The sequence below is a fragment of the Cottoperca gobio genome, chromosome 15 (genome assembly GCF_900634415.1).
Source record: "Cottoperca gobio chromosome 15, fCotGob3.1, whole genome shotgun sequence".
Lineage (NCBI taxonomy): Eukaryota > Metazoa > Chordata > Actinopteri > Perciformes > Bovichtidae > Cottoperca > Cottoperca gobio.
In genome coordinates this window covers 4,800,014-4,825,647 of record NC_041369.1, presented here as the reverse complement: position 1 = coordinate 4,825,647, position 25,634 = coordinate 4,800,014, and the positions used below count along the sequence as shown (strand labels likewise).

General features: G+C 39.6%; 2 protein-coding genes across 4 annotated transcripts in view; both read left to right on the top strand.

The window, feature by feature from the left end:
• Positions 1-9,135, top strand: part of kndc1 (kinase non-catalytic C-lobe domain containing 1) — a 53,757-nt gene extending 44,622 nt beyond the window's left edge. For all 3 annotated transcript variants that reach the window (XM_029449756.1, XM_029449758.1, XM_029449757.1), the window contains exons 25-31: positions 1,056-1,262; positions 1,419-1,501; positions 2,805-2,958; positions 3,657-3,779; positions 4,153-4,212; positions 4,593-4,750; positions 6,524-9,135. In XM_029449756.1, the coding sequence (XP_029305616.1) occupies positions 1,056-1,262; positions 1,419-1,501; positions 2,805-2,958; positions 3,657-3,779; positions 4,153-4,212; positions 4,593-4,750; positions 6,524-6,752 (1,014 nt within the window). In that variant the 3' untranslated portion in view covers positions 6,753-9,135. The remainder of the gene's footprint in view (positions 1-1,055; positions 1,263-1,418; positions 1,502-2,804; positions 2,959-3,656; positions 3,780-4,152; positions 4,213-4,592; positions 4,751-6,523) is intronic.
• A 4,142-nt stretch (positions 9,136-13,277) lies between these two features.
• On the top strand, positions 13,278-14,627 carry vox (ventral homeobox). Its single transcript, XM_029450298.1, has 3 exons — positions 13,278-13,904; positions 13,994-14,226; positions 14,330-14,627. The coding sequence occupies exons 1-3, from the start codon at positions 13,535-13,537 to the stop codon at positions 14,558-14,560; spliced, it is 834 nt and encodes a 277-aa protein (XP_029306158.1). The 5' UTR covers positions 13,278-13,534; the 3' UTR covers positions 14,561-14,627.
• Positions 14,628-25,634: the final 11,007 nt, after the last annotated feature.

Here is a 25,634-nt window from a genome sequence, read left to right as displayed (position 1 = left end):
AAACATTTCATGACCGATGAAGTTGCAAATAACACGTATTCATAATCATCTACTTTAACGTGGAAGCGGAGGTTGAGCTCCGCATCTCGGTTATTAAGTATCATATAGAGCTGTCTTCGGTGAGACACTACGTGCTTCAGCAACTGAGATTTACATCCAGACAGAATCTTTTTTACCGGGGAAACAACTTTCCCGTGTCTGGATAGTTCTCTGCTGAGAAACTCATCGGTTATGAACGGAGGGACATTTGATATTACCACTTTGGTTGCGGGCAGAGTGAGTGGCATCACCTGCACAAACACTCCGCTCACCGTAATACCTGTCTCGATGACGCGGTGCACCCGCTCCACCTGGTCCAGGAAGATGACAACTGCCCCGTTCATCCGCGCCAGAGACTTCACACTGCCATGTCCGACCTTGTCTCCCACAGCTAACCCGATCTCCTCAACGCTACACGGGAAGCCGGCTGATATTTTGATCCCGTGCTTCCTCGTTAGCTTGGTATAGTCTCCATTTGCCATGACGTCAGACGCCGGCCGGCAGAACACCGGCAGGAGAAAAACACCCAAGAGCACCCCGACTATCCACCCAAACGCACCAAAAAGTAAACTAAATCAAACTGTCACCAATGAACTAAGTTAAATCAAAACCCATTATTAAATAAAGAAAGAAAAAGAAAGTATCGAATTAGCAACCGCTCAGCGTCTCACTCACACAACCAAACTCCCAGCATGCACCGAGAGAGAGAGAGAGAGAGACACACAGAGAGAGAGACACAGAGAGAGAGACAGAGAGAGAGAGAGAGAGACAATCGCAAGACCCAGCGTAGAAATGATAATTGCAATGTGAAATCAAAACTAATCGGATCAAATGTATACAATGTAACAGAAACACGAGATGTGAAAAGGCCCTTAAAGACATCACCTTGGACTTTAATGTTTCTCTTTTTTTTCCTGACTATTCATCGGAAATAATCGTTAGCTGCAGCCCTACCTGTGTTTACATAATTCAGAGCATGCATCCTCTGTTATCAAACCTCTCGCTCAACTCTTCAGTGGAGATTCCCCAGAGTAGTGGAGCCCTCTGCATCCCTGCCTAAAGACAAGGCCTTCTCCATCGCTACAGCCCTGCCTATGCCTTGCTACGGCTCCCCAGTGGATGACCTCTCCAACGTCTGCCTGCCCAGCGAGGAGCGACTCCCCTTCAGCAAGAATGACTGCAGCGCACAGCACATAACCCAGCAGCTCACCCTCCTGCAGCAGGTACACAGGTCCACTCCCCCCCACACTCTGCACTCAAGTTGTTGTTGTGTCTTCTCACCACTAGAGGGAGACATGTCTCAATTAATGCAAAGTAAGAGCCTGATGCGTTCTGTAAACTCCTGATCTAACACTGAGCTTACACCTTTTGTATTGAAGGAAATGTTCCAAGGATGTCATCCAGTTCATTTTCTCAACTCTAGAATACAAGGAGTCAAAGACAAAGTGTCAACCCCAAACAAGTAAGTATAATGTTCTAGCCTTACACAATGTGTTGCTTACAAATCGATACATTGGAATACATTGTCAGTGCCTCTCAAGGAGGGATCAACAGCATTATTCCAAAAAATATGCATTTTGATGATGGTGGTGCGTTGCTCCTAAATCTCCCATAGGTGTTCACTTGGGTTGAGAGCTCTGAAGGCCATAACATATGATTCACATCATTTCTATTTATTGTGTCCTGTATGTTTCTCCTCTGATTTATTCTGGGGGTTTTCCCTCACCTGTCTGTACAGAGTTTATACAGTATACAGTCTAGTACAGTTTCTGTTTCCCCTTCTGCACATTGTGAGGTTTACTTGGTGACATGCGTGTCAATATAATATATAATATATATAATATATATATATATATATATATATATATATATATATATATATATATATATATATATATATATATATATATATATATATATATATATATATATATATATATATATATATATATATATATATATATATATATATATATATATATAATGAAAGGAACAGAGAACTATCCTTATGTATCTGCAGCAGAGTCTGTTAGATATAAACATTTTTAATCAAATCTGGCCCTCGACAAAAATGCTATACATACTGTACTTATGAAAGTCTTTTAGTTTCAATCTTTGATAATAATTCTCATTGTTTCATTTTACTTAAAGCAAACAGTGACCACTTAGAATGACCACATAATAAAATGCATTATAAAAAGATTACCAGCAATTATGAAGTATTATGATGCTTGACTTTATGAGTCATTATGAAATGTTTTATAGTGTTTTGTGATTATTGTTCCAAAGCATTACAAATAATTATAAGTGCTTAAGCAGATTATAATGCAACATAAGTATGTTTATAATGCTTTTATAGACATGCGCACATATCACTAGTCTCATAGTACAACACATCATTTGTATAAATGAGTCCTCACTTACTAATGAACCCTCAGATACAATCTTAAAACAAACAATTTTATAAATCAATTTTATTTTTAAATGAATCAATAGAATTTAATGTAGTGAAATTTAATGGATTATGTCATTTGTCTTATAGCATAAGGTGTGAAAATGTTGTTTTAGTTTGTATCTGTCATTTAGTTTAACAAGAAATGACCCAAAGACAAAAAGAAGAAAAGAAGCATACCTCACATTTGAAAATCTTCAACCAGCACATGTTTGCCATAGTTGCTTGATAAATCACGAAAACAATTAATCAATTACAAAAGTGTCTGATAGTTGATTATCCCCCCCGCCCCCCTTCCCCCTCCCCCCACCAGGAATGTGTCCAAACATGTCCCGCCAGCAGAGGGCAGCAGTCTACTTGTCTGTGAGGAGACGCCAACAGACAGCTTCCTCCAGCAGCTGCTCACATATGCTGACAGTGTTGCTAACTGGATCTCTGCTGAAATAGTCATCTGTGACTCCATCAAGGTGAGAGGAGACGTAACTCATGAATGTAATAGTAGCTGGGAAATAAAAAACCAAAGGCAGCCGTTACTGTCACTGCCTGAGCTTTGATTTCTCATCGTACACGGACTCTCATGTCAGTCGCAGACTTCCCCCATATGTGATGCTTCACTAGTCTCATGGATGAACAGTTTGTAAACAGTAAGGAACTGAACATATGGGTCTCAAATGCTGAAACACTTCTTTAGTAACTCATTGGTGCCCAAAGACTGGATTTAGTATGATAAGTAAAAATACCTCAGCATTTGTCCTGATCCGGCTAAAGTCTTTAAATCTGGTACTGACAAACTTTGGACAAGTGTCTAACAGAACAACTTTGATATTTTTAGATTAATGAAAAAATTCACACTTTTACCAATAGTCAAAGTCAGGATTTTTGAAAAATGAGGAAAACTGCGAACATTGTGTTTTTTGTTTTACGCTGTATGTACATATCTTTGATATTAAACTTGTTGTGAGTTCATGGATACCCAATACTTGATTGCGCTCCATGTACATTTCCGAGATACAGCCATTTTCTTATCATACTATATTTAGTCTTTTGTGACATGGGACTTCTGTTTTTCATGAATAAACAGTAATGAAATATATTAAAAAAACACTACTAGATTTTTGCATTTTGCCTTTTTTTTGTTTTCATTGCAAGCTCTCCTCTCTTGCAGACACAAGTTGCTTTGCTGACCAAGTATCTGTGGATAGGAAAACACTGCTACGAATCAAGGAACTTTGCCACAGCCATACAGGTCCTCGGAGGTCTGGAGAACGTGATTGTCAGGCAATTACCAGTAAGGCTGCATCTCATAAATCCCGTCCTCATACAAACTCTTTCTGCAATAAGTCAGATGCCCTCCAGCTAAATGTTTTTCTTTAGCTGTGATAGAATTGGGTGGTGTTTAATTAGTTTCACAAATGAGAAATTTGCATTAATGCATTCAAATAGGATGTAGAAAGTGTGACCACAGTGAGGAGGAATGTGGTCCATGAATAGGAGTCGTTTAAAAATCCCACACACAAAAGACACCAGTGTTGAGAATGTATAAGAAATTTCCATATGTCCATGGGTTATACTCATTGACTCTTGTGTTGCGTTGAAGCCAGGTTATAATTAGTCTTCCTTTTGGAGCTTCTAAATAAAACTTCCTCCTCTCTTGCCAACAGGCTTGGAAACATCTGTCTTCCAAGGTGTGTGAGATCCTGGAGGAGCTACGAGCTGTGCAGGTAGGTGTGTTTCGGCAAGCACACACATATGTTGTTTGTAACTGAAGGCTAGGCTGGTCACATATTGTGAAACTGGGCTGCAGGGCAAACAAATCAATAGAAAAACAGCTCCAAGCAACTCGCCTGTGTGCTGAGAGCTTACAGCTGGCTCTGCTTCTGAAAGTGACCCCCAATAGAACCGGATGCATCAAACAACATGCATCACTCTCTTTCCAACTTCCCCGTTAAGCTTGTAAAAAAGAATATGTTTTGCTCTCTTGGCATTGAAAGGTAAAGAGTTTAAATGTGTTAGAAATCAAAGTCTTTCAATCGTATCACACTGCTTCATCGGACATGCTTATTACTGCCTATTAATGTCTTTACTGCGCGGATATATTCAGGTGTTTCTAAAGAGTGACGACCTGTGTCTGATGGGGGCAGACCACACGAGGAGAAGGCCCACCCTGCCGTCAGCGCACATCCTGGCCATGCACGTCCAGCAGCTGGAGATCGGAGCGTTCACACTCACTACTGGAGCTTACAAGTGGACCAAGCTCAGGTGAGGGGTACATCTGTATTAAGCTGCTATTGGCCTTAAAGGATTAATTCACCCACAAAATGACCATTTTCTATATCTATTACTCCCCCTGTGTTAGCTTGAATTCTTGAAGAAACCCTCGCACTTTTCTTGCATGCCTTCACGGTAAACGGAGAATTAAAAAAAGCTGAGAAAAGGCTTGAATGTATGCCATGCTTAACAACAGCAACACTATATCAAACCATGTGTTGTCCTTTTTACTTCTCTACCTTACTTTGATACCTTTAGTGTACATGTGCATGGATAGATGAATAAAACAAAATTAAATCAAACAAGAGACCATCTTGTGACGACCGCCCTTGAGCCTTCATTTAGATCTCAACAACAGACCTGTAAAGTTTTGTGATTCCAAATCGGGCCAGGGGCTTAAAGTGGGGGGCAAAGAAAGAAAGAAATATAGACACCAGGAAAAGTACTCAAAACCTCCTCGGTGGTAGTTCTGCTACCGTAAGAAGCACATGTTACCATGATGATACACACATACACACACACTCACACACACACACTCACACACTCACACACTCACAAGCTGAAAACAAGTTAGCGGTGACAGCAAAAATGTAAAACCTCTAATTCCCGATCAGTTTACATTTACACGCCTACCGCCGGTATCGGATTAAAAGACAATCCTTTAATTTTCTAGAGCATTGATGCTCATCTTAGCACTCTGATGATCGTAACATTATTTTCATGTTCACTGTCGTCCCTCTGATCTGGCTGCTAACAAGACAAGTGGTTACAGTAAAGGACTTTAATACTGACAGAGAGAATGAAAGTGAGTCGGCTCCACATGAGTCATTCTCCATTCACGCATCAAATTCATCTCCCAAATAATCACCTAACTAGATGATTTTTGTTATATTATCAATAGTATCATAACTATAATATAATTTAGAATTTGTATTTGTTAATTGTTAGTAATTAATTAGAATAAATAGTCCTGGATTGTTTGTCTGATTTAATGAACCTCATGCAGACATTTGATGGAAATGAACCTCTCATCAAAACAAGCAAAAGGCAAAAACATCTGCTCCACAATAAAAGGTAAAGAAGTCCAAAAGAAAATCTTGCGCAGTGCAACTTCATTCAAAACCAAATTTGTCTCCGCTCTGCAATATATGATTTAAATGAAGACCTTTTGTGTTATATCGTATTTTTTAACACACACAAATACCAATGCATTCTGAGCAGCATTAGCCTGATATACCTCTCTTTGCAGTGACACAATAAATAAACAGTTAGTGTCATTAACTGAAAATGAGCTCCCACTCTCCAAGAATCCATCTTCCACAAAGTCGGCCAACTCGCTCCTGTGTCCTTCTCCTTCACTCCAATATGGCTGACCAGATGCTGAGGTCACAACAAGTGGCGGTTGGATGGTAATGGCACAGCTGTTGGATTTGGGTTGTTGGTAGGGGTGCCAGTGTAGCACCAGATGGCGCCGGTGGGATGGGGTTTGATTGGAAAAGAGATTTTGGGGACAGATGCTGAGAGGCTACTGGCTGCAGCCAGATGCTGGGGTCAGGAGATCTAGCAGGGAAAGGCAGAGACACAGCTGGTTACTGTGGACTCAGGGTTATCCCCGCTCTCTCCAAATCAGGTCACAGACATGGCGGATGATGCTGCCAGGAAGGAAACTTGAGTGTAATTTGTACCTAGATATAAATGCGTTTCATGTTTTCACTTTTCCTTCTGCTCTTTATTCCCCTTTCATCCATCCGTCCTTGGCTCAAGGAGCATAGCAAAGGTTGTGAGTCAGGTCCACGCCTTCCAGGAGGCTGTATACCCCTACAGCCCCGACCGGGATTTGCAGGCCTACCTTCGGCGCCGCATCGCCTGGCTCGCCACCTCTGACACCCACCTCTTGGCCGGCGACAACGATGCCAACTTCCAGCAGTCCAGCGAGCGACAAACACGGAAGATCCAGGACACGCTGAGGAGGGTTAAGGCCACTTTCCAATGAGCCCTGCTCCAGTCACATCTCACAGCCAAGAGCGAGTCACCACCACCAGGTCAACACCTCATGTCTGAGGCTCCGTGCCCAGGCCTAGACCCTCAGATGCCTCTGTGGTCCTGGCAGCAGAGCCTTGTGGACTGGGAAACCTTTTCTGCTGTCATATGTACAGTCAATGTCAAATGTCCCTTAACTTAAGTCAATAAATCAATTTAGAATATATTACTGTTTATTTATTACACGGGTAGTTTCCCTCACAAATCAGTTAGGCATTTTTATTCCACAAAGAGAAGTAATGGGCAACGTTTAGGAGTTGCAATGATTCTTTCTCAGCTCGAAAATTTAAAAATCTTGATCATTATTTGTGAATTGACCCTCTAATTTTAGCTTTTAAGCTTTTAAGGCCTCATACGATTGACATGGCAGCAATGCAGACTGCATGTCCAACATCAAGGCTGGGTTTACCAACATGGGCAAAGGTGGCAACTGCACCATTGCCCGAGACCCCACGGACCCCCAAAAGCCACACGGTTCACTGCGGAGCAATGTGGTAATATGATCAAATGTAACTTTGTTTGGGAACATGCACCACTAAATCACAATATCAACTGGCACGATGAGGTCCCTTAGGTGGAATACTGCGTTTTTAGCAAAGACTCTAGGGATGGCGATGTCCGTCCATCTGTCCATCGGTCCACCTTCCTGGTCCAGACAGAAATATCTCAACAACATGGAAATCCATGAAATGTTGTGCAAATATTCATGGTCCCTCGAGGAGGAATCCAAATGACTTTGATGATCCCTCGACTCTTCCTCTGGCGTGACCATGAGATTCACATTCGTAGTTTTCAGTTAAATGTCTCGACAACTCTTGGATGGATTGCCATGCAATTTAGTTCTGATAATCATGTCCCACTCAGCATAAATTGTAACAACTCCGGTGATCACTTCACTTTTCATTCACCACCATCTTCAGATCAAAAATGTATTTTGTCCAATACTGATTTATTACTAAATATCTGCAAAATGAATGACATTCTCATCAACTTCCGTTGCTAATTAGCAGTTAGCATGCTAAAAAGCTAAACTAAGCTCATGAACATGGTAAACGGCATTTTGCATGCTTATTGTTAGCATGTTTACATACTGAAAGCACTAATGTCTAAGTACAGCCTCTCAGAGTTTCTATCTTGGCTCTGAGAGCCAGGTGATACCAGAAGAAGAACTCGTCAAAATGTCGGTTTCAGAAATCATCGGATGCATCCCCCCCTCTGAATTCAAAGCTGTTCAACCATTTCACAACCGGTTCTGATGGAGTGTTCTGGCACCGTGTTACCTAATCTTGATGCCCTGTCTGGAAGAAGGGTGGAGGCAGCTTCTGGCTCTGAAAGTGAAGCCAATGCAGAAGTGCCTTAAACCTGCATTCTTTCCAATGGACAGCAGGGTTGCAAAAAGTAGTCTGACTTTACAGAAGTCTATGAGAAAATGACTTCTCACTTGATTATTTACCTCAGTAAACATTTTCCTGATGAGTATGGTCTCAATCATTAGTTTCAAGTATTCTTCATTACAGCATGATGTTCATTTAGTTAAAAAAAAAGTATAATATAGATAGATAGGGTATGCGTTAGGTTGTGGCTACCTTGTGATTTACTGGTATTGACTTAGGTATTGTCCAGTGTCGGTGTTTTCCATGTTTTCATCATAGAACTTTTACCCTTTCTCAGTGTGTTTTTAGATTATGAAAGTTAATTTTAACATTTTGGTTGCCTGAAAATGTCTTGTTCAGCATTAGGATGTACTTAGCAATACTTAAGATGCCAAAATGCCAAACTCAAGGCTTCAAAACGGTGGTCCACAGACCTCACACAAACTAAGTCCACTTCATATAGTCTATGTTCAAGACCAAGTTTCAAACCCCCCCCTGAGCAGTTATAAAATCTATTTGATGTTGCTGAAATATGTTTGACTTGTAAGAAACAAGCCAAAATATTGTATTATTTTGTGTTTATTTGTCATATGGTTTGCTTAACCTACAACACAGGGTTTGTTCATTTACCAAATTAGATTTTTATGACTAGATTGGTAAATGAATATCTAATATTAATCCCATTCAAACAGCACAATGTGAAATAATTGCATTTTATTATCAACAGTGTGTTGCTGGACGAGCCTACTGTCCTAACAATATCTGAGCATTACAGAGAAAATGATAACGAGATATCTGTGTGCAAAATGTGATTAGAGGAATGATGTTCAGTCTATTTTTCTATTTTCCTGCCCGCTCTCTCTCTCCGGGGTGTTCTGCCGTGAAACACACCGTGGAGATGGAATGTGACGTGCTCTGAAGATTTGCTTAATTTAGCCAAATAAATGAGATTTTGTAAGCCTTCTCTTGCCAAAGTGTATTATTGTCAGACCATATCCGTGATAGAATGGCTGTGTGGCAGGTTACAGTCGGTTACGTCTGTCAGGGGATGTGGAATGTGTTGGGAGGAGCTGAAGCTGCTCTGCCTCTCCTCCTGTGGGGAAATAAAGAGGATGCTAACGACCTCATAGTTAACTGTATGGCGTTTCCTCCTCTTAATTATCACTGGAGGATTTGCTGTGGTGTGATGGTTAAAACATGTGAAGCCAGTATACAACACCTGAAGACAAAGACGCTTCATAACCTGGTTATAACATTTGGACATTATATTTGAATGTTGTTGATATTGGCTTTACTTACTCAACGTTTTGTCTTGTGCATTAGATGGAGGAGATTTTGGATTTGAAATCGAATATGTATTATTTTTTGCTAAATAGCCGCCTTAGAGACAAATAAATGTACAGTATTTTGTCATGCAATACATAGTGATATAGTCAAATAATTAGACCTGCTATGAACAAACTGTTGTAAAAATCTATTAAAATAAATCAAAATAGACGTATTTGTAATTTGGGAGGGGTAGTGCTGCCCAGAGGTGGCACAAAGTCATTCAAGTTTTATTACTCAGGTCCCAAGTCCATAAATCAGATTTTTGAGTCCTAGACAAGTCATAATGTGCTCTTCACGTACGTTTTACATACTGAAATTTAGTTTGTTGAAGGTTTTGTACCCAGAGAAAATATGTTTGGTATCATGTTTTTCCAACTGGCTGTCAGTGACGTAACATTAGTCCTTCACTGTTCTCTCCTGCAACTTGATTGGATGCTGTCGAATTAGTTCAAACAAATTGTTTCTGGGTAACTAAGTGTCGACACTGTTTGGAAAGAAGAGGGATGATTCAGTAAATGAAGGGCACACGTTTTAAACGACAGAGGTCTTTGTTCTTGGAGGAAGGTATCGAGTAGTTTCAAAGCAAAAGGCTCAAGTTCAGGTGAAGTCATTGTTGTTAAAGTACAAGTCGAGTTGCAAGTATTTTTTGTCTACACCTCTGGTGCTGCCTCAACATTCTGGCAACTGTACAGATGTAGATGGAAATCCATAATATAAAACCATAATTTACAGCTGAGCTCTCTGAAACAGAAGTAATGCATCATTGTCATCAGTGTGGACTTCTGAAACACATATTTATAAGCATCACTCATGAAAATAGTGATACAATTTAAGCAGTGGTGCAATGTACCTGTACAAGTTTACCCAAGTACTATAGTTAAGTACAATTTACTTGCACTGTACTAGACTATTTTCATTTCATGCGACTTTTTACTTCTATTTCGCTACGTGAGGGAAATATCGTACTTTTTTAATCCACACACAGCTGTAGCTACTTTACAGATTAAGATTTGACATACAAAACCTTCAACCACGTCATTAAAGCTGCACTGTAATAGATTACTTTATCCAACGGTACATCAAGTACTTCCTCGATTTAACCATGCTACAGCTTTAAAATGCATCTTAAATGTGTATTCATTTAAATTATAATCCAATAATATACATTTTAATAATACAAAGCTGACAGGGGCCATTCTACAGAGACCCATGAGTTATTTTTTGCTTCCATAACTTCTTTCAGACCATAGTGTAAAGAAAATATCTAAAATACACATGTAGGTGTTATTCTACTAACTTTGTGTATTTGTGTGTGTAGATTTCTCCTAAATTCATCAAAGGTAAGCATTAGATAATGCATAATTTTAACACATTTAAACCTAACATTTCAGAAAACTTTTGATTGATAAAATAATTGTCTTAATGTAAGTAATCAACCTGCGAAGTCTCATGTTGATGTGTAGCATATTACTTAAAATCTTTACCCGTATTCACCTGTAGAGTCTCCTCCTAACTTCTTCCACCACTGCCCTGGGGTCCCCAGGATAGTAAACGTGTCCATGTTTAACCTGAAAAGGCTTTTAAAAAACACTAGAGATTCCAAATGTATTGATTTGTATTGACTGTGTGAGTTATAAAGATATAGGATTATTTGTATTTACCCAGGCTGTAGTGCGCAGCAGAAATTAGAATACAGTCCTTTCTCCCAGGCTTTCCTCTGGGACAGACAGAGCCCATGCAGGCAGAGCTGAGGAAATAGGCGCAGTGTGAAGGCGACGTCCCGGGCGCTTTTTATTGTTATCTAGCGGGATCGGGGCGCATCTTCAAAGCTTCAGAGATAAAGAGCTCCAAAAGGCTGAAGGGACTCCTGCCTCCACAGCGACAGATCACCGATAAAGGAGACAAGCAGGCAGAGCCTCTTATCTGCTCTGTCATATAACTAAACGATCAGTTTAGTGGCATTGTCCCCGAGCAGCTGCATGCGGAGATCTGTCAGAGGCGGGCTGCAAAATCACACAGGTCAGCCTGCTGGAAAAGTGGTTTATTTGGCACCTAATAGACATGATGGGATACCGTCAGTCATTATGTCAACACAGTGGAGAGGACTGGACATGCTGAGCTAATGAAAAGTCTGTGTTGCTTTACTTCATAGTGATCGTACCCAGCTACTTATACTTATACTATCGTTAATATGTCTAATATGTGCGGCCGTTTGTATGTGGAGAAGCCAATTTAAGAAGCCCCCCCCCCCCCCTCTCCCAGCTTCCTCCCTTCTTGTTTTAGCATATTTGCATGAGAACGGGCCGACAATCAGCCGTAATTGTGTTGCTACTGTAATACCTTTGATCTATAATGTTTGAAGCGCCTGTGCCAAATGCTGGCTCTTGGGTAGCCGGCGCCACCACTCACCAGGGTATCCGAAGACAAGTCAATACGAAACCATCGAGGATTGTGTGTGTGTGTGTGTGTGTGTGTGTGTCTGAAGCACAACTGAGAGCTGAGATGTATCATTCAACATAGATAATGTCCTATGTGTAATACATGGATCACTATTATTAGGATTAAGTACTTAAAAATAAGACGCTCAACTCACGATAAGACCTTGAAGACTGGGTGGAAATGTTGAAAAGTAAAATTGTGGCGCTGTCCTCGTCTTTCTTTTTTCATAGGATTAAGAACTCAAATGTGGAGCTGCTCCTTAAATATTTAATAACTAAATATATATGTCATATTACCCAGTGGTGGAAATATTTACATCATGTACTCATGTAAAAGTAATACCACACCATAAAACCTATTTCATTACAAGTAGAAGTCCTGGATTGTACAAGTAATATTTACTTTTTAAAGTAAAGGTACAGATGTATTGGCAACAACATGTACTTTCAAGACTGAAAGTACACAGAATGGTATTGTTATAATAATATTGATGGATTCATATTACTAATGGATTCATATTACTGATGTATTAACATGTAAGCAGTTCCTGCAGATGGTCAAGGTTGGTTTAATCTGTCACAAAAGCATTATATTTCAGAAACTGATCATGTTTTTGTGCAAACTCTTAATCTGAATAGTAATTATGGTTGTGAAATAAATATAGTGGAGTACAAAATGAGCTCTTGGAATGTAATAAAGTATAAAGTATACAATAGCATAAATGGAAATACTCCAGTAGAGTACAAGTACATCACATGTGTAGCCTACTTAATTAAAAGGGAACTCTGCCTATTTTCAAAATGTATAAATGTTATTCCTATTGTCTAAGACAGTTCAAAACATTACTAAACATGAACAACTCTCTGCTCAAATGTGTCTTTTTATGAAATATAATGTCTGGAATTACTCCATAGACAATGAATTCGGAAATATGTAATGGATGACACAAAGCGATGCAGGCGGAGTTTTTGTGGACATTTTCTGTTTCACAACTGACCACTCTATCACAGAATAAAGCTCATTTGGGTATAAAAAGGGAAACAAATACATTCTCTGGGTCTCCCATGCATTGTCTATGGAGCAGCTCCAGACTGTATACTTGATGACATCACAACTCACTTCTCTGGTGTCCTGCTTTTAAAGATAGTAGTTCATGTTCAAGGAATTCTTAATGTCGGTGGTTTTGCCCTTTAAGTACATTTAGTTACTATCCAACTAATATGTATATATTGGATTGTTGGATAACTCATATGGGTACATTAGATCAGTCATGAACAAATTACGTGTTTTGTGTTTAAAATGAGAGCCCTAACTGAGCCAGGCCTAAAGAGAACTTCTTGACACCTTTCCTCCGGTGCTACTGTATGCAGCAACAGCAACATGAAAGGACGTCTCCACCTCTGCAGGAGATACAGCTGTTTCTGCAAAGCTGCTGGTTTCAGTCGGGGCGGACAAATGTATGAGCTCAGGAGGGTTCTCACAGACTCGGCGGCGCCAGGTCTTCACACACTCACAGGATATGTAAAGACTTCAATAACGAGCCATTAAGCCCTAATCATCGGGATCGATCAGGCGTTAACAAGGGCCTCTACATATGCAAATTGAAAGCGAGGGCTGGTGCCCTATAAAAGCTGACCCTGGCCAGGGGCAGCCACCACATTCTCCCTTTGACATTAGGTGGATTTACAGGTCACCGAACAGCACTGCAAACATGGTGAAATACTTTTCTGTGGACTGGCTGGCCCAGAGCCATCAGCACATCGCGCAAACTGTGGAAACTGCGCCGACCTGCAGACCCCACATTCCCTGCATGGTGCAGCCGCGGCCGCCGACTTTTGGCAAGGGTTACCTGCAGCCAAAACCCAAATCATCAAAGACCGTTGAACACATGGAGCCAGTGGAGAGCAGCAGGCAGGACACCAGCCTTTGCTCACCTTTTCATCCAACAAGTTGCGCCTCACCAAGTAAGTAGCAGCATCCAACTCTCTGCTTTAAACTAAGACTTCCGCCCTTACGCACAAGCAGTGTTAGTAACCAGTGTGCCTCTCTTCAGTTTCAGAGATCAGCGGGTATTCCTCAGGCTACGAGAGCGAAGCGGCTTCCTCTGATTGTGTCTCTGTGGATGAGGGGAGCGACACGGAGAAAGACGGACCGCAGCGCCGGGTGCGCACCAAGTTTACCCCGGAGCAGATCAGCAAGCTGGAAAAGATCTTCAACAAGCACAAATACCTGGATGCTGGAGAGAGAGTGAAAACAGCACAGAAGATGAACCTCACAGAAACTCAGGTAAGAAGAGACTCACAATGCAAACAAAGTGTAATAACATTTAATGGCGGATTCCCTGATTCTATTTGTCTGGATGCTAACTTTATGTTTTGCTTTGTCTCAGGTGAGGACCTGGTTCCAGAACAGGAGGATGAAGCTGAAACGGGACGTGCAGGATTACCTCGCGCCCCAAATCCCGCAGGTGATGTTCCAGCGTCTGCCCCCGGTTCAGTATCATAGCGTGGCCGGACAACGATCCCACTTCCCCGCGACCGGCCCGGCCTTTTACCCGCTGGTCCTCCAGCAGCAGATGCGCCCTTCTCATCACATGATCCACAGCCCACATTTCTACTGAAGAGCTGTCCACTAAAGACTATTTCCCACTGAAACACTTAGAATCTAAACAAGTGCAACCCAGAGTTATTTTTATTTGATATGTGATTGTTATTATTATAGCCTATTTGATATAAAAGTTGTATATAATGTACATAAAAGTCTATTTATCATTGAATAAAGTTTATCTTCTATGCTACAGCCCTGGACTCTGCCCTTTCTGTGCTTTGCATACATAACAAACAACAACACAGGATATCTAAAGATAAAGCTGATGATATTATCTTTATTGCAGGATTAATTCAAACATGAATATATCATCCTGTCTTTTATTTTAAGGTGGGAGGAGGTTAGAAGAAAAAGAAGTGACACAGATGGGAGTTGTCCATTAAGGTTATCACAACTCATTGTATGGATCTCTCATAGTATCAAGCTGGTCAAACCAAATCATAATAAATGAATCACTGAGGATTGTGTTTACTGTCAGAGACTACAGCCATTAGATTCTCGTCCCATACAGACATAGTGGTGTGTCCCCCCCTGTCCTAATTAAGTTGCTCATTGGTGAGTTTACACCTACAGCTCCCCCCCCCCCCCCCCTGGCCTGGCTCCAGGGAGTCTGTGGTTGTGTTTGGCCAAATAATCTGATCATTGGTTTGAAGTCTGGTCAAAACCTGATTATGTGATGAGATTTGGAAACAGTTGAAGGTAATAATTTAACGTTCATATATGCGCCTGTATTTACAGCTACTGGTGTGGAGCTTTATTATGTTTAATTATTTATTCAATTACAATGTAATCATCATAGTGCTTACAGGTTACCTGTTGTACAGGGGTTTGGAGGTACCCCGGGGCCCTTTAACAAACGTCTCATTCAAAATAGGTCAACACAGATCAAACGGAGCTTTCTAACTTTCTGACTGCGTCCACACCCACCCTGTCCCACCATAACAAAGGCTTCATCAGCATGTTGCTTGATGCTCAGACAGCTGGCTCATGTCTGCAACTGCAAAAGCCAGGATTGATTTTAATTAGATTTTTTTTGGTAACATTTTGTATGACTGCCCATGTCTATAATGCATTTCAAACATACCAATATTGCATTATAATCGGCTTGTAGTAATATATAATTGAAGTCATAATACTTTATAATAATAATGATAACCGATTATAAAGTATTTTTTAAATGACTTCAAAATATTTAATGATTGCATCTTTTTTGTTGTTGCCAGGATCAGAGTATATTACATTTCTCATAGTTGAAATATATTATAATCTTTTTATAATGCATTATAATCTTTTTTGTTATGATTATAAGTTACTCTACTCATAGTGACTTATAACCAGCTTATATAACATTGATTATAATGCAGTATAAAAAGATTATAATGTATTACAACTATGGGGATTATGATACAGTATGATTCTTGCAAATAAAGGTCAGTGAGTGAACAGCAATAATGAAGTATTATAATATTATCGTGTATAATACATCAAAAATGCTTTATAACGTATTATGAATATGTATGAGTGCTTATAACTATATACAACCATACCAAGTATGTGTATAATGCATTACAGACATGGGTGTCATAGAAATATTCTTTTATTTGGGACATTTGGGCGTCATGAAACACCAATGTATGGCTGAAATATGTCATTTGAAATGACATTTTAAGCAACAGGAAATATCGTACAATCTGAATTGATTTGGCCAATGGCACAGTACGACTCAAAGCCTACTACTAGAAATAGTTCTTGAATTGGGCTACCTATTTTAGGTAACAGCCTTGTATTCATAGCGGATATCACCCTGAATTACTTCATGCAGAGATCACTTATGTCAGGTAACTGATACTCAGACTTACTGGCGCCACAGCGTCTCAGCCAGCCATGGACGTGAGAAAAACCACAACCCAGCCTCTATTAACTTCAATTACAACGACCATCAAGATTCTATCGTTCCGTTGAGATCCCTTTGCATATGCAAATAAATACGTGTGCCCCTCCTATAAAGCGGCTAACAGTGACACAGGGGGCAGCAACACACACACACACACACACACACACACACACACACACACACACACACACACACACACACACACACACACACACACACACACACACACACCTTGAGACCACAACATGGCAAACTTCTCTGTGGAATGGCTTTCCAAAAGTTACTATAAGGATGCGGCGCTTCATTCGGAAGTCCACAGCGAAATGGTGGAATTTACAAAGGGATCAAGAAGTCAACACTCCCCGTCCTCTCCAAACAGTAAGTTCATTGATCAACCTTTCCTTAAGAGTTTGCATCGACATGTCTTTGTGTGTAGATATTGATTTCGACTGAATGAATTAAACGCTCTGTTCTTTCCTTCCAGATAGTTGCGGGTACACTTTGGGTTCTGAGAGCGAGGTGGGGGACGATGACAGCGAGGGGGACACTACCCGGCAACAACGGAGGATGAGGACCAAGTTCAGCTCCGAGCAAATCCAAAAGCTGGAGAAGTCCTTCAGCAAGCACAGGTACCTGGGTGCGATGCAGAGGAGGAAGATTGCTGGGAATACATTTCCGAAACTCAGGTGGGCCGCAAAAATGAGAAACCGTTTCCCTCAAGAGTTGTGGAGTTACATGTAAAGCAACTTTAAAGTACAGCGTAAAAGTTCATAACTGAGCATTGATCAGAGGTGGATGAAGTACTCACATATTCTACTTTAGTAACAGTTTTAAAATCACAGTGTAGAAATCCTATGTGATCAAGTAAAAGTCCTGCATTCAAAGTCTTACTTAAGTAAAAGTATACAAGTCTAAACGTCAAGAACATGAGTACAACAAGTTAAAGTATTTATTCTGCACAACGGCCCATTTTACAATGTTATATATTATTGAATTATAATTATTAATGCATTGATGTTCATCACTTTAATGTTGGTTCTGGTAAATGAGGAGCTTTTTAAAATAACTTTACATGTTGTTTAGCTTGTGCATTTCACCAAGGGAGCAATAAAGTGTTATCTTAACCTATAATAATACATGATACCGTATTTGTCGATTATGTGATGTAGTATTAATCTGAATTTGAGTCTTCAAAGTAGCAAACATGATCAAATAAATGTAATGGAGTTTAAAGTACAACATCTCCCTCTGCAATGTAGTGAAGTAGAAGTATAGAGTAGCCTAACTCAAGTAAAGTACCTCGAAATTGTACTTAAGTACAATACTTGAGTGCATGTACTTAGTTACTGTCCACCACTGAATAGTTGTGTAATTTTTTGTAAAGCAACTTTTCAGTGTTGGCTCACTGGAGTGTTTTGTTCAGTAAAGGTTCATAACAGAGCATATAGTGCATAAGTTAATGTCTGCATGGTTTTCCTCAGGTGAAAACGTGGTTCCAAAACAGGCGGATGAAGCTGAAGCGGGAGGTCCAGGAGCGTCCTGACTTCCTGTCGGTTCCGGCCGCTCTGCTGTTTCAGCACCCCGCCCTGAGTGGACAGCTCCCCCCCGGCTTCTATCCGCGGCTGCTCCACAACACAGCCGCTCCTCTGCACCATGTCGTCATGCCTCCACACTTCTACTAAACTATGTATCTGCCACCCAAAAAGCCAACATAAATATTGTCTAGAATCTAGATGTGTTTCCATTGCTCTCTCTAAAAGAGGGGTTAAAGGTTGTGAATATAATTGTTTTATTGTATCTGAAGCACTAGATTAGTTATTGATGTAACTTGTATGTAATATAATGTGTATGTCTTTGCTGCAAATATTATATGTTTTATGTAACAAATAAACCAGAATATACCACCAAGTAAACTTTTTTACTTTACCACCGCTGCAATTTGATTTTGGGCAGGTACATCAGGATCAGACATATGAACAGAGAGACATTTAAAAAACAAATGATCAGTTCAAGACTATTGGGCTGATGTGACACATTTTTATTTTAAAAAAGTAATACATTCTAAGGCATAATAACATCTTTGTATTTCAATCAGAATTGCTTGTTAGCTATGTTTTTCTCGGGTTGTTATATCTACAGTATTATATCACAAATACATATTTATACAATTGCAACATCTCATGACATATTAAGCATAGCATAGTGTTTAGATTGGGATCTGATTTGATTGGTATCCATCCAAAGTAAACGCTAACTCATATGAAAGGTGTCAGATGAAGTCTTGGCCACAATCAAAGCCTTTACTGAAGCAGCAGATCCGCTGTGTTGCCATCTGTTGCACCGTTGATGTTAACTTTCACAAAAGCAACAAATGGCGCAGTGTTCCTGTTTTCACCATGTTGTGCTTTATTCTCTCGCTTTCTGCCTCTCCCTCCATCGTTTTTTATTGTGAAGAGACTTTATAGTGGCTACAGAGGATTAAGACTCAGGTCGCTTACCTTTCAGAATAACACATATCAGGCAAAAAAAAGAGCCGCGGATGAGTGGCCAGCCTGTCTCTCCTCTCAGCTGTCTCCGTCTGCTGCGGGCAAAACTTTTTTCTTTGGCGTCCGGTGGCATGGCTCCAAGCTGTGATCGCTCTCCGCTCGTTGTAGATTTGCATCTTCAAAGGGACATCAAAGCGGAGGTAACTGCTAGATCATTGAGATCCATTGTCTCCCGATTGAACAATTCGCACATACTTGAGACTGAGACTCGGAGGGACAGCGCCCTCCAGTCTGCACGAGGTGATATTGCCTCACGTTAAAGTCATTAGGTGGCACCAGCTAAATAGATAACTGATTGAGTCACTCTGTCATAAAGCGACTCTGCCTTATGTGTAGTAATTCGGATTCAGAATGGAAAATACCTGCACGTGAAGCTATTACACAGCAGATCTGACAGATGTTATGATACAGGGAACAGCTGATTCAAAGTAGGGTTGTGGTCATTCAGCAGGGCCCTGCATATAAGAAAAAATACATACTGATACTTCCCACCAGGAGGCACAATTACCAATGGAGACCATTAGGATTCCATGCATCAGTAACTACTGTAATGAGAAGGGCATTATTCATTTACTGGACCGTACATCCAGCTATGCAAGGCCTCTGTACTAAACAGCAGACAGTGCAGGGCCTCTGTCCGCTGAGTTAACTGGGATAGTTCCTGTCACTAATGGCAACATAAGCATCAATAAATGATCCATTGTGAGAGGGCAGAGGATTGGTGACTTGAATGATAATGAGTGTTTCACTGATCTTTAAGATCAGGTGAGTGTCTGGGTGGAGAGGTGTGAACAGTCTCACTGGAGCTGCAGCAGGATGGCAGCAGACAGACTGGAGCCGAGGCCGGGTGATGATGATGATGATGATGATGATGGTGATGATGGGGAGAGGCTAAAGGTTGATCACAAGTTCAACTGTTCTACATGGATAATTAGCATTTGGATTTTTGATAAGAATCACTGAAGAAATGTGTGCTTTCACTTTTTTTTCACTTGCCCTTGGTGCTTGATTCATACAATAAACATAGAGGGAAAGTATAAGGTCAAGAACATAAATATAAAATAAAACACATATAATAAAAGAAATACAATAAAAGCATGAAGAAGATACTATAAAAATATGAACAAGTTTAGCGCAGAATGTGCTATAGTTATTGATATTGATCGGGATGTGCAAAAAATTCACAGTAAAGAGAAGTGTTTTACAGTTATATCCTGAACACTCCCAGATGTTACAATGGTGGAAATAATGTCCTAAAGTACAATTTTGAGATAACTGTATTGGTATTTTTTATTTTTTTAACTTTATACTTCTACTCCACAATCAGGCACTTTTTACTCAACTGCCTTTAAATTACAGATATAGTTACTTTGCAGGTTACCATTGTACATAATTAACAGACACGTTTAACTAATATAATGCATTGCTTAAGATTGAATCAGTGGTCTCCAACCTTTCATATTTATTTATGTAGAAAGAGCACAGTTTTCTGTAAATGTGCCAGTGTTTCCCAGCTGACTAGTTTTCACCTGCAGTCCTTTGGTGAGAAGTTTTGAAACCAGTGAGGTGATGTTCAAAACTTATAAAGACAGCAACACTCCAAGCTTTCTCAAGAGAGAAACCTTGCAGAGCAGCAGGGAACAGCGACACATTAATGCAGTACCTCCGCATTATTCAACACATGTAGCCGTGCAAGCAAGCAACACAAAGCTACAAAACACACATTCTGATTATAGCCATTTTTTGACCCATGCAAATATGCAGAGCAGCAATAAGCCATAGGACATAAATAACATATGATCAATCATGATGGAGATATTGATACAAATGTTTAAAGATTTCAAGAAGCCATGCATCATGGAGTTGAAATTAATGGCTTATGTGTTTAATTGCTTTTTGGTTCTAGTTTGGCTCATAGTCACATTTCAGATGTTGAGCATATACCAGAAGTTGTTTTCTGTTTTTGGGTGAATACATATCACCATGAAACTTTGCCAGTTGATTACTTACATTAAGACATTTTCGTTGGATAAAGCCACGTTTAAAATTCTTCTTCCATTGTGTCGACATATTAGAGATATTCTTTGTCACTCCATAAATTCAAAAATACTGTCAACAGCCGTAAAATGTTTTTAGGAATAAAATTCTAGTCTATGAATGATATATGAACAAACACCTCCATCAAAACCTTCAGAACACAGATATGAATGGAACTGTAAAGTGTTGGTGTGTAAGAGCTGCTGAAGTTGAGAAAAAACTATTTTTGAGAAAACAGCCTTTAAGATATGTATTGTAAAATGCAGTACATTATGCAAGACAGTACAGGGGAACAGGATACACAATGTAACTAATATATACCACCATGAAACCTTTCTGAAATGTTATCTTTAAATATTTAAATGACACATTATCTAACGCTCATTTGAGGTGAATTCAGAAAAAATCTACAGGCACAAGTCTGAAAGCAGACACGTTATGTCATGTGTTGCCGTGTCTTACCTTCACTACATTTTGTTGTTAATACTTTTGCACTTTTACTGAAGTAGGATTTTGAATACATCACTTTAACTTGTAATGGAGTATTTATATATTGTTTGTACTTCCTCTTAAGGATCTGAGCACTTCTTCTTCCACTGACTTTTGTTTGAATTGTTTTATTAAGAGTGTAAAAGCTAATTATATAATATAAGATATTGACAGTGGTGGGCTTGAAAACATATACGAACAAATGGATGCTTTAATAGACCGTAAGTTATTTAAGGTAATTTAAACATCGTATAATGACAACATTTCTGGCGGCACATAAAAAAGTGAAGACAACGTTCGACTCAGTAAAAAATATCTTTATGGGGTTAAAGCAGCAATACTGAGGCAATTTCGTGGGCAATGTTGCCCATCAGAGTTGCCCAAAAAAATTGCCTAGTGTATCACCACCCTAAGTCATGTCAGTCATGTGCAAGTAACGATAGTGAATAAGTGTCTGTATTGTCTTATTCAGCCTTCTCAACTTAAAGACCCCATCACTGAAATTACTCTAAAAAGTCAGAATGCATAAATGTTGAATCCAGTATTAAAGTCAAGATTTCTTTATTAAAAAAAACAACAGCAAACAAAATATTCAAAGGAAAACATAAGTTTTAAATAAACAAAAGCAAAAACGCAATATCACCTCACTCCACTCTCACAATGTCATCAAGAATAAATATGATGAAAGTTGAGTTATGATATTACACAAAAGATGAATGAATCAAAGAGACAAAAATATCACTCGCGGTCAGAGTGTCAGAATACAGGCTTTGCAGTCTTTATAGTAAGTCGATGGCAGGCTGGAGCCCGGGGTGTGTGTGTGCGTGTGTGTGTGTGCTTTGAGGTCAGCTGTCCTGTGGAGAGGATGATGAAACTGCTGTCTGCCGGGTGGAATACCTCTGCAGCCCCATTTTCCCATGCCCTATGCCTCTTTAAAGTTACATCTGAAAGAGGTATATGCATAGGAAAAAGGAACAGCGAGTGCAAAGAGCCCTGCTGTCCTGCCGCTGCATGCTGGAGCCTGGAGGGCAGGGATGAAAACAAGCGGGTCAGTTACATGACTAGTAACACAAGTAACAACTCAAAAATCCTTTAGCTGTTTGACTGAGTGCTCGACTTGCAGAGGCAGCAAATGAAAAATGAAAGAAAATGCATATTCTATCTTTAGCCTTCTTTAGACCAACATATTCAACATACAACGACTGCATCAAGAATACACTACTGTAAGAAACAACCATCATAGCAAAATTGTTTCTACTCAAAACATTATTAGTTTTGTGATAAATGTCATCGGAACAATAACAATAACAAACAGAGCACTTTAGGAAGTCTGCGTCTGCCTCGGAGTAATAGTCTGAGACACTTTAAATTATCGTTTCATCTATTCATTGTATCCGTTAAAACTGCACAAGCTGCACTTAGGTGCATTGGTATTTAAAAAAAAGCACTAAAAAAGTAACAGGAAACTGATTTGAAGTCATCAGGAACAAATGAATTGACAAAGTCAGGACATTTGTAATGATAGAATAAAGCACCTGTGAGACATGAGAAAAAACACGTATAAAATAACAAACTATTCTTAAGTTTGGTTGACATTTCTCTAGTTTCCAATATTAAAAAAAGAAGACAGTTTGTGAAATGAAGTAGGCATGAAGAGGACTTACCCTGTAAAGCTCCAGATGAGTGTCTCATGGGAAGGCACCTCCTCTGCTCCATTTATCCCTCCACGGGGACCTTGAAGATGTTTGAGGACGACACAGTAGCTGTTGTCTGTGCTCACTCAGCACTTATCCTCCCTCCTTGGTTCCGAGCCATGGTGACACACCTGTGGAACGCCACAGATGGACAACAACACTGATACACATAGCTCGGATGCCTATGCAAAGTTCATTGTCTGCCATGCCCAGATCCCTGTGGTTAACAGTGAACTTGTTACAGTTATTATCTCCTATCTGTGGACGTCAGAGAGCAGAGCGTGGAAGAAGGGGAACGTTCAGGACGGCTTGTTCCTGCCGCTGGAGAAGTTTCTTATCTGTTTCGGGGGGGCCCCAATGCTTTTTAGCACTCAAGGTCTCTAGACAAGGACTCTCAGGGTGTGCTGAAGTGAGGCACTGAAACACACATACACACAGACTAACCCTGGCCATGTGTGTGTGTGTGGTGGAGGGAGTGTGGCATGTCAAGGCCAGTGTGCAACCAGGCGAAGATGAAACTCTTTTCGCTGAGCCTCTGAGTTTGTAGCATTAAGTGCAGCCCAGTCATACATCACAAAGTTTAGTCGAGGGAAATGTATATTAGATGATCATGATGGCCTACTAAGAGGTCATCCATCTTGCTCTGCGCTGAACCTCAAACGTCTCTGGTTTAAGATGCGAATGATGAGCCCCATGAGGAGAGCTGCATATAATCTCTACAAGCAGTTTATATACATTATCGTCTATCTTAAATCGTATATGTATCGTATGTATGTATCGTGTATGTACAAAACATAAATGTCCGCTGCCTCAACTCAGTCATGTGAAGTGTTCTGTAGCGATAGTTACAATATTAACTCCATTAGAAGCAAGCTTTTATTCAAGCTTGAAGTGAAAGTATTCGAAAATCTATCTTATTAAGAGCATATATATATCTATATATATATATATATAGATATATATATACATATATATATACATATACATATGTATACATATATAAGAGCATATACTGTTTATATATATATATATATATATATATATATATATATATATATATATATATATATGAAACAAAAGCATGGCCATGATAAGTTATATCTCATTTATATAAAAGCCAAAGATCTGATGAAAATAATTAGGAAAACACATTATATATCTAAACACTAAATTAACTGTAATAACTTGTGCAATGATAATTCAACTGTGCAGAACTCTTTTTTAATAGCTTCAATATCTTTGTACTATAACACAGACTCTCATGTTTTGTATTTTTTTCATCCATTTTTTATTTAATTGAATTATTTAATTCTAACCTCCCCAGTTTACAGTACATGTGATGTTAACAGTGTTGCATTGTGCTGTTGAACATATGTGAACGTTTTTTCTTCTGTTTTGGCCTCTTTGTAGATTTATATTTGGGATTATGGATTTCATAACATAATAATAAAAACATTCATTAAAAAAGTGCTTTAAGTGATTCCCTTTAGTATTTGCTTTGTCCTATTTGTATTAATAATTAATAATAATTATTTGTACTATCATCATTATTAATAATATAATTATTTAGATGTTGGGGTGGGGAGGGAGATACAGCAGCCATTATAAAATTGTTTGGTACTTCTCTTTTTCTTTCTTTTCTGAGAAGTAGAAACTGTAAGGAATCATACTTTAAGGAATGAGTATTACATTAATGTGTAAAGACAACTCCTTACTTGTATTATGTAGACTAAATTATTATACTGATGTTATTGCCACATACAGGCTCAGACCAGATATAAATAAACAGCCTCCAAACCACCACTTGGTGGCAGCAGTTTTTCAGGCGTGACTTGCGGCAGACTGAGATCAAGCACTGTTTGTATAGAGTATAATGTATAGATGTGTGTGTTCATGTACTCAGAATAACATGCAGGTACGGTTTACAGTGTATGAGTGGCATAAACAGTGACTGCAGGGAAGTCTTATACCTACACTGACAGTATCTGAGCGACGCTGCGAGCCGTGCCCTTTTGGTGAGATAAACACAAAACTATTTGATCAAGGTCGGATGAGCGGGGGCATATTTGTGCTCTGACGGTGGAGTGTGCAGTCGTGGAGCGCATGCACTGTGTACTGTATATACGGGAAATCCAAGGTACAGCATCCTCCCCTCTGTTCTCTGCAAAAACAAACGGCTGTAGAAAAACAATGGCAAACAAGTGTACTCTAATTCAAAATTTCCCCCTACATCAAACTGCCGGACTTATTTCCTCCAAGTCTCACGAGGGACTGCTTTTAATTGGGTACACTTTAACATGCAGTTTATAAAATCCAGTCTTGGTTGTTTTTTGCAGCGTGTTTTAATTTGAGCAGGCACATGTGCAGAGTTAAGCAGAAAAAAAGACAACAAAAGCTGCTTGTTCATCTAAACGCATCTGCCACGGA

Coding starts and splice junctions, on each gene's coding strand:
- vox (XM_029450298.1), top strand. CDS start 13,535: ATGCAAATTGAAAGCGAGGGCTGGTGCCCTATAAAAGCTGACCCTGGC. Junction 13,905..13,993: donor AACAAGTTGCGCCTCACCAA/GTAAGTAGCAGC, acceptor GCCTCTCTTCAG/TTTCAGAGATCAGCGGGTAT. Junction 14,227..14,329: donor TGAACCTCACAGAAACTCAG/GTAAGAAGAGAC, acceptor GCTTTGTCTCAG/GTGAGGACCTGGTTCCAGAA.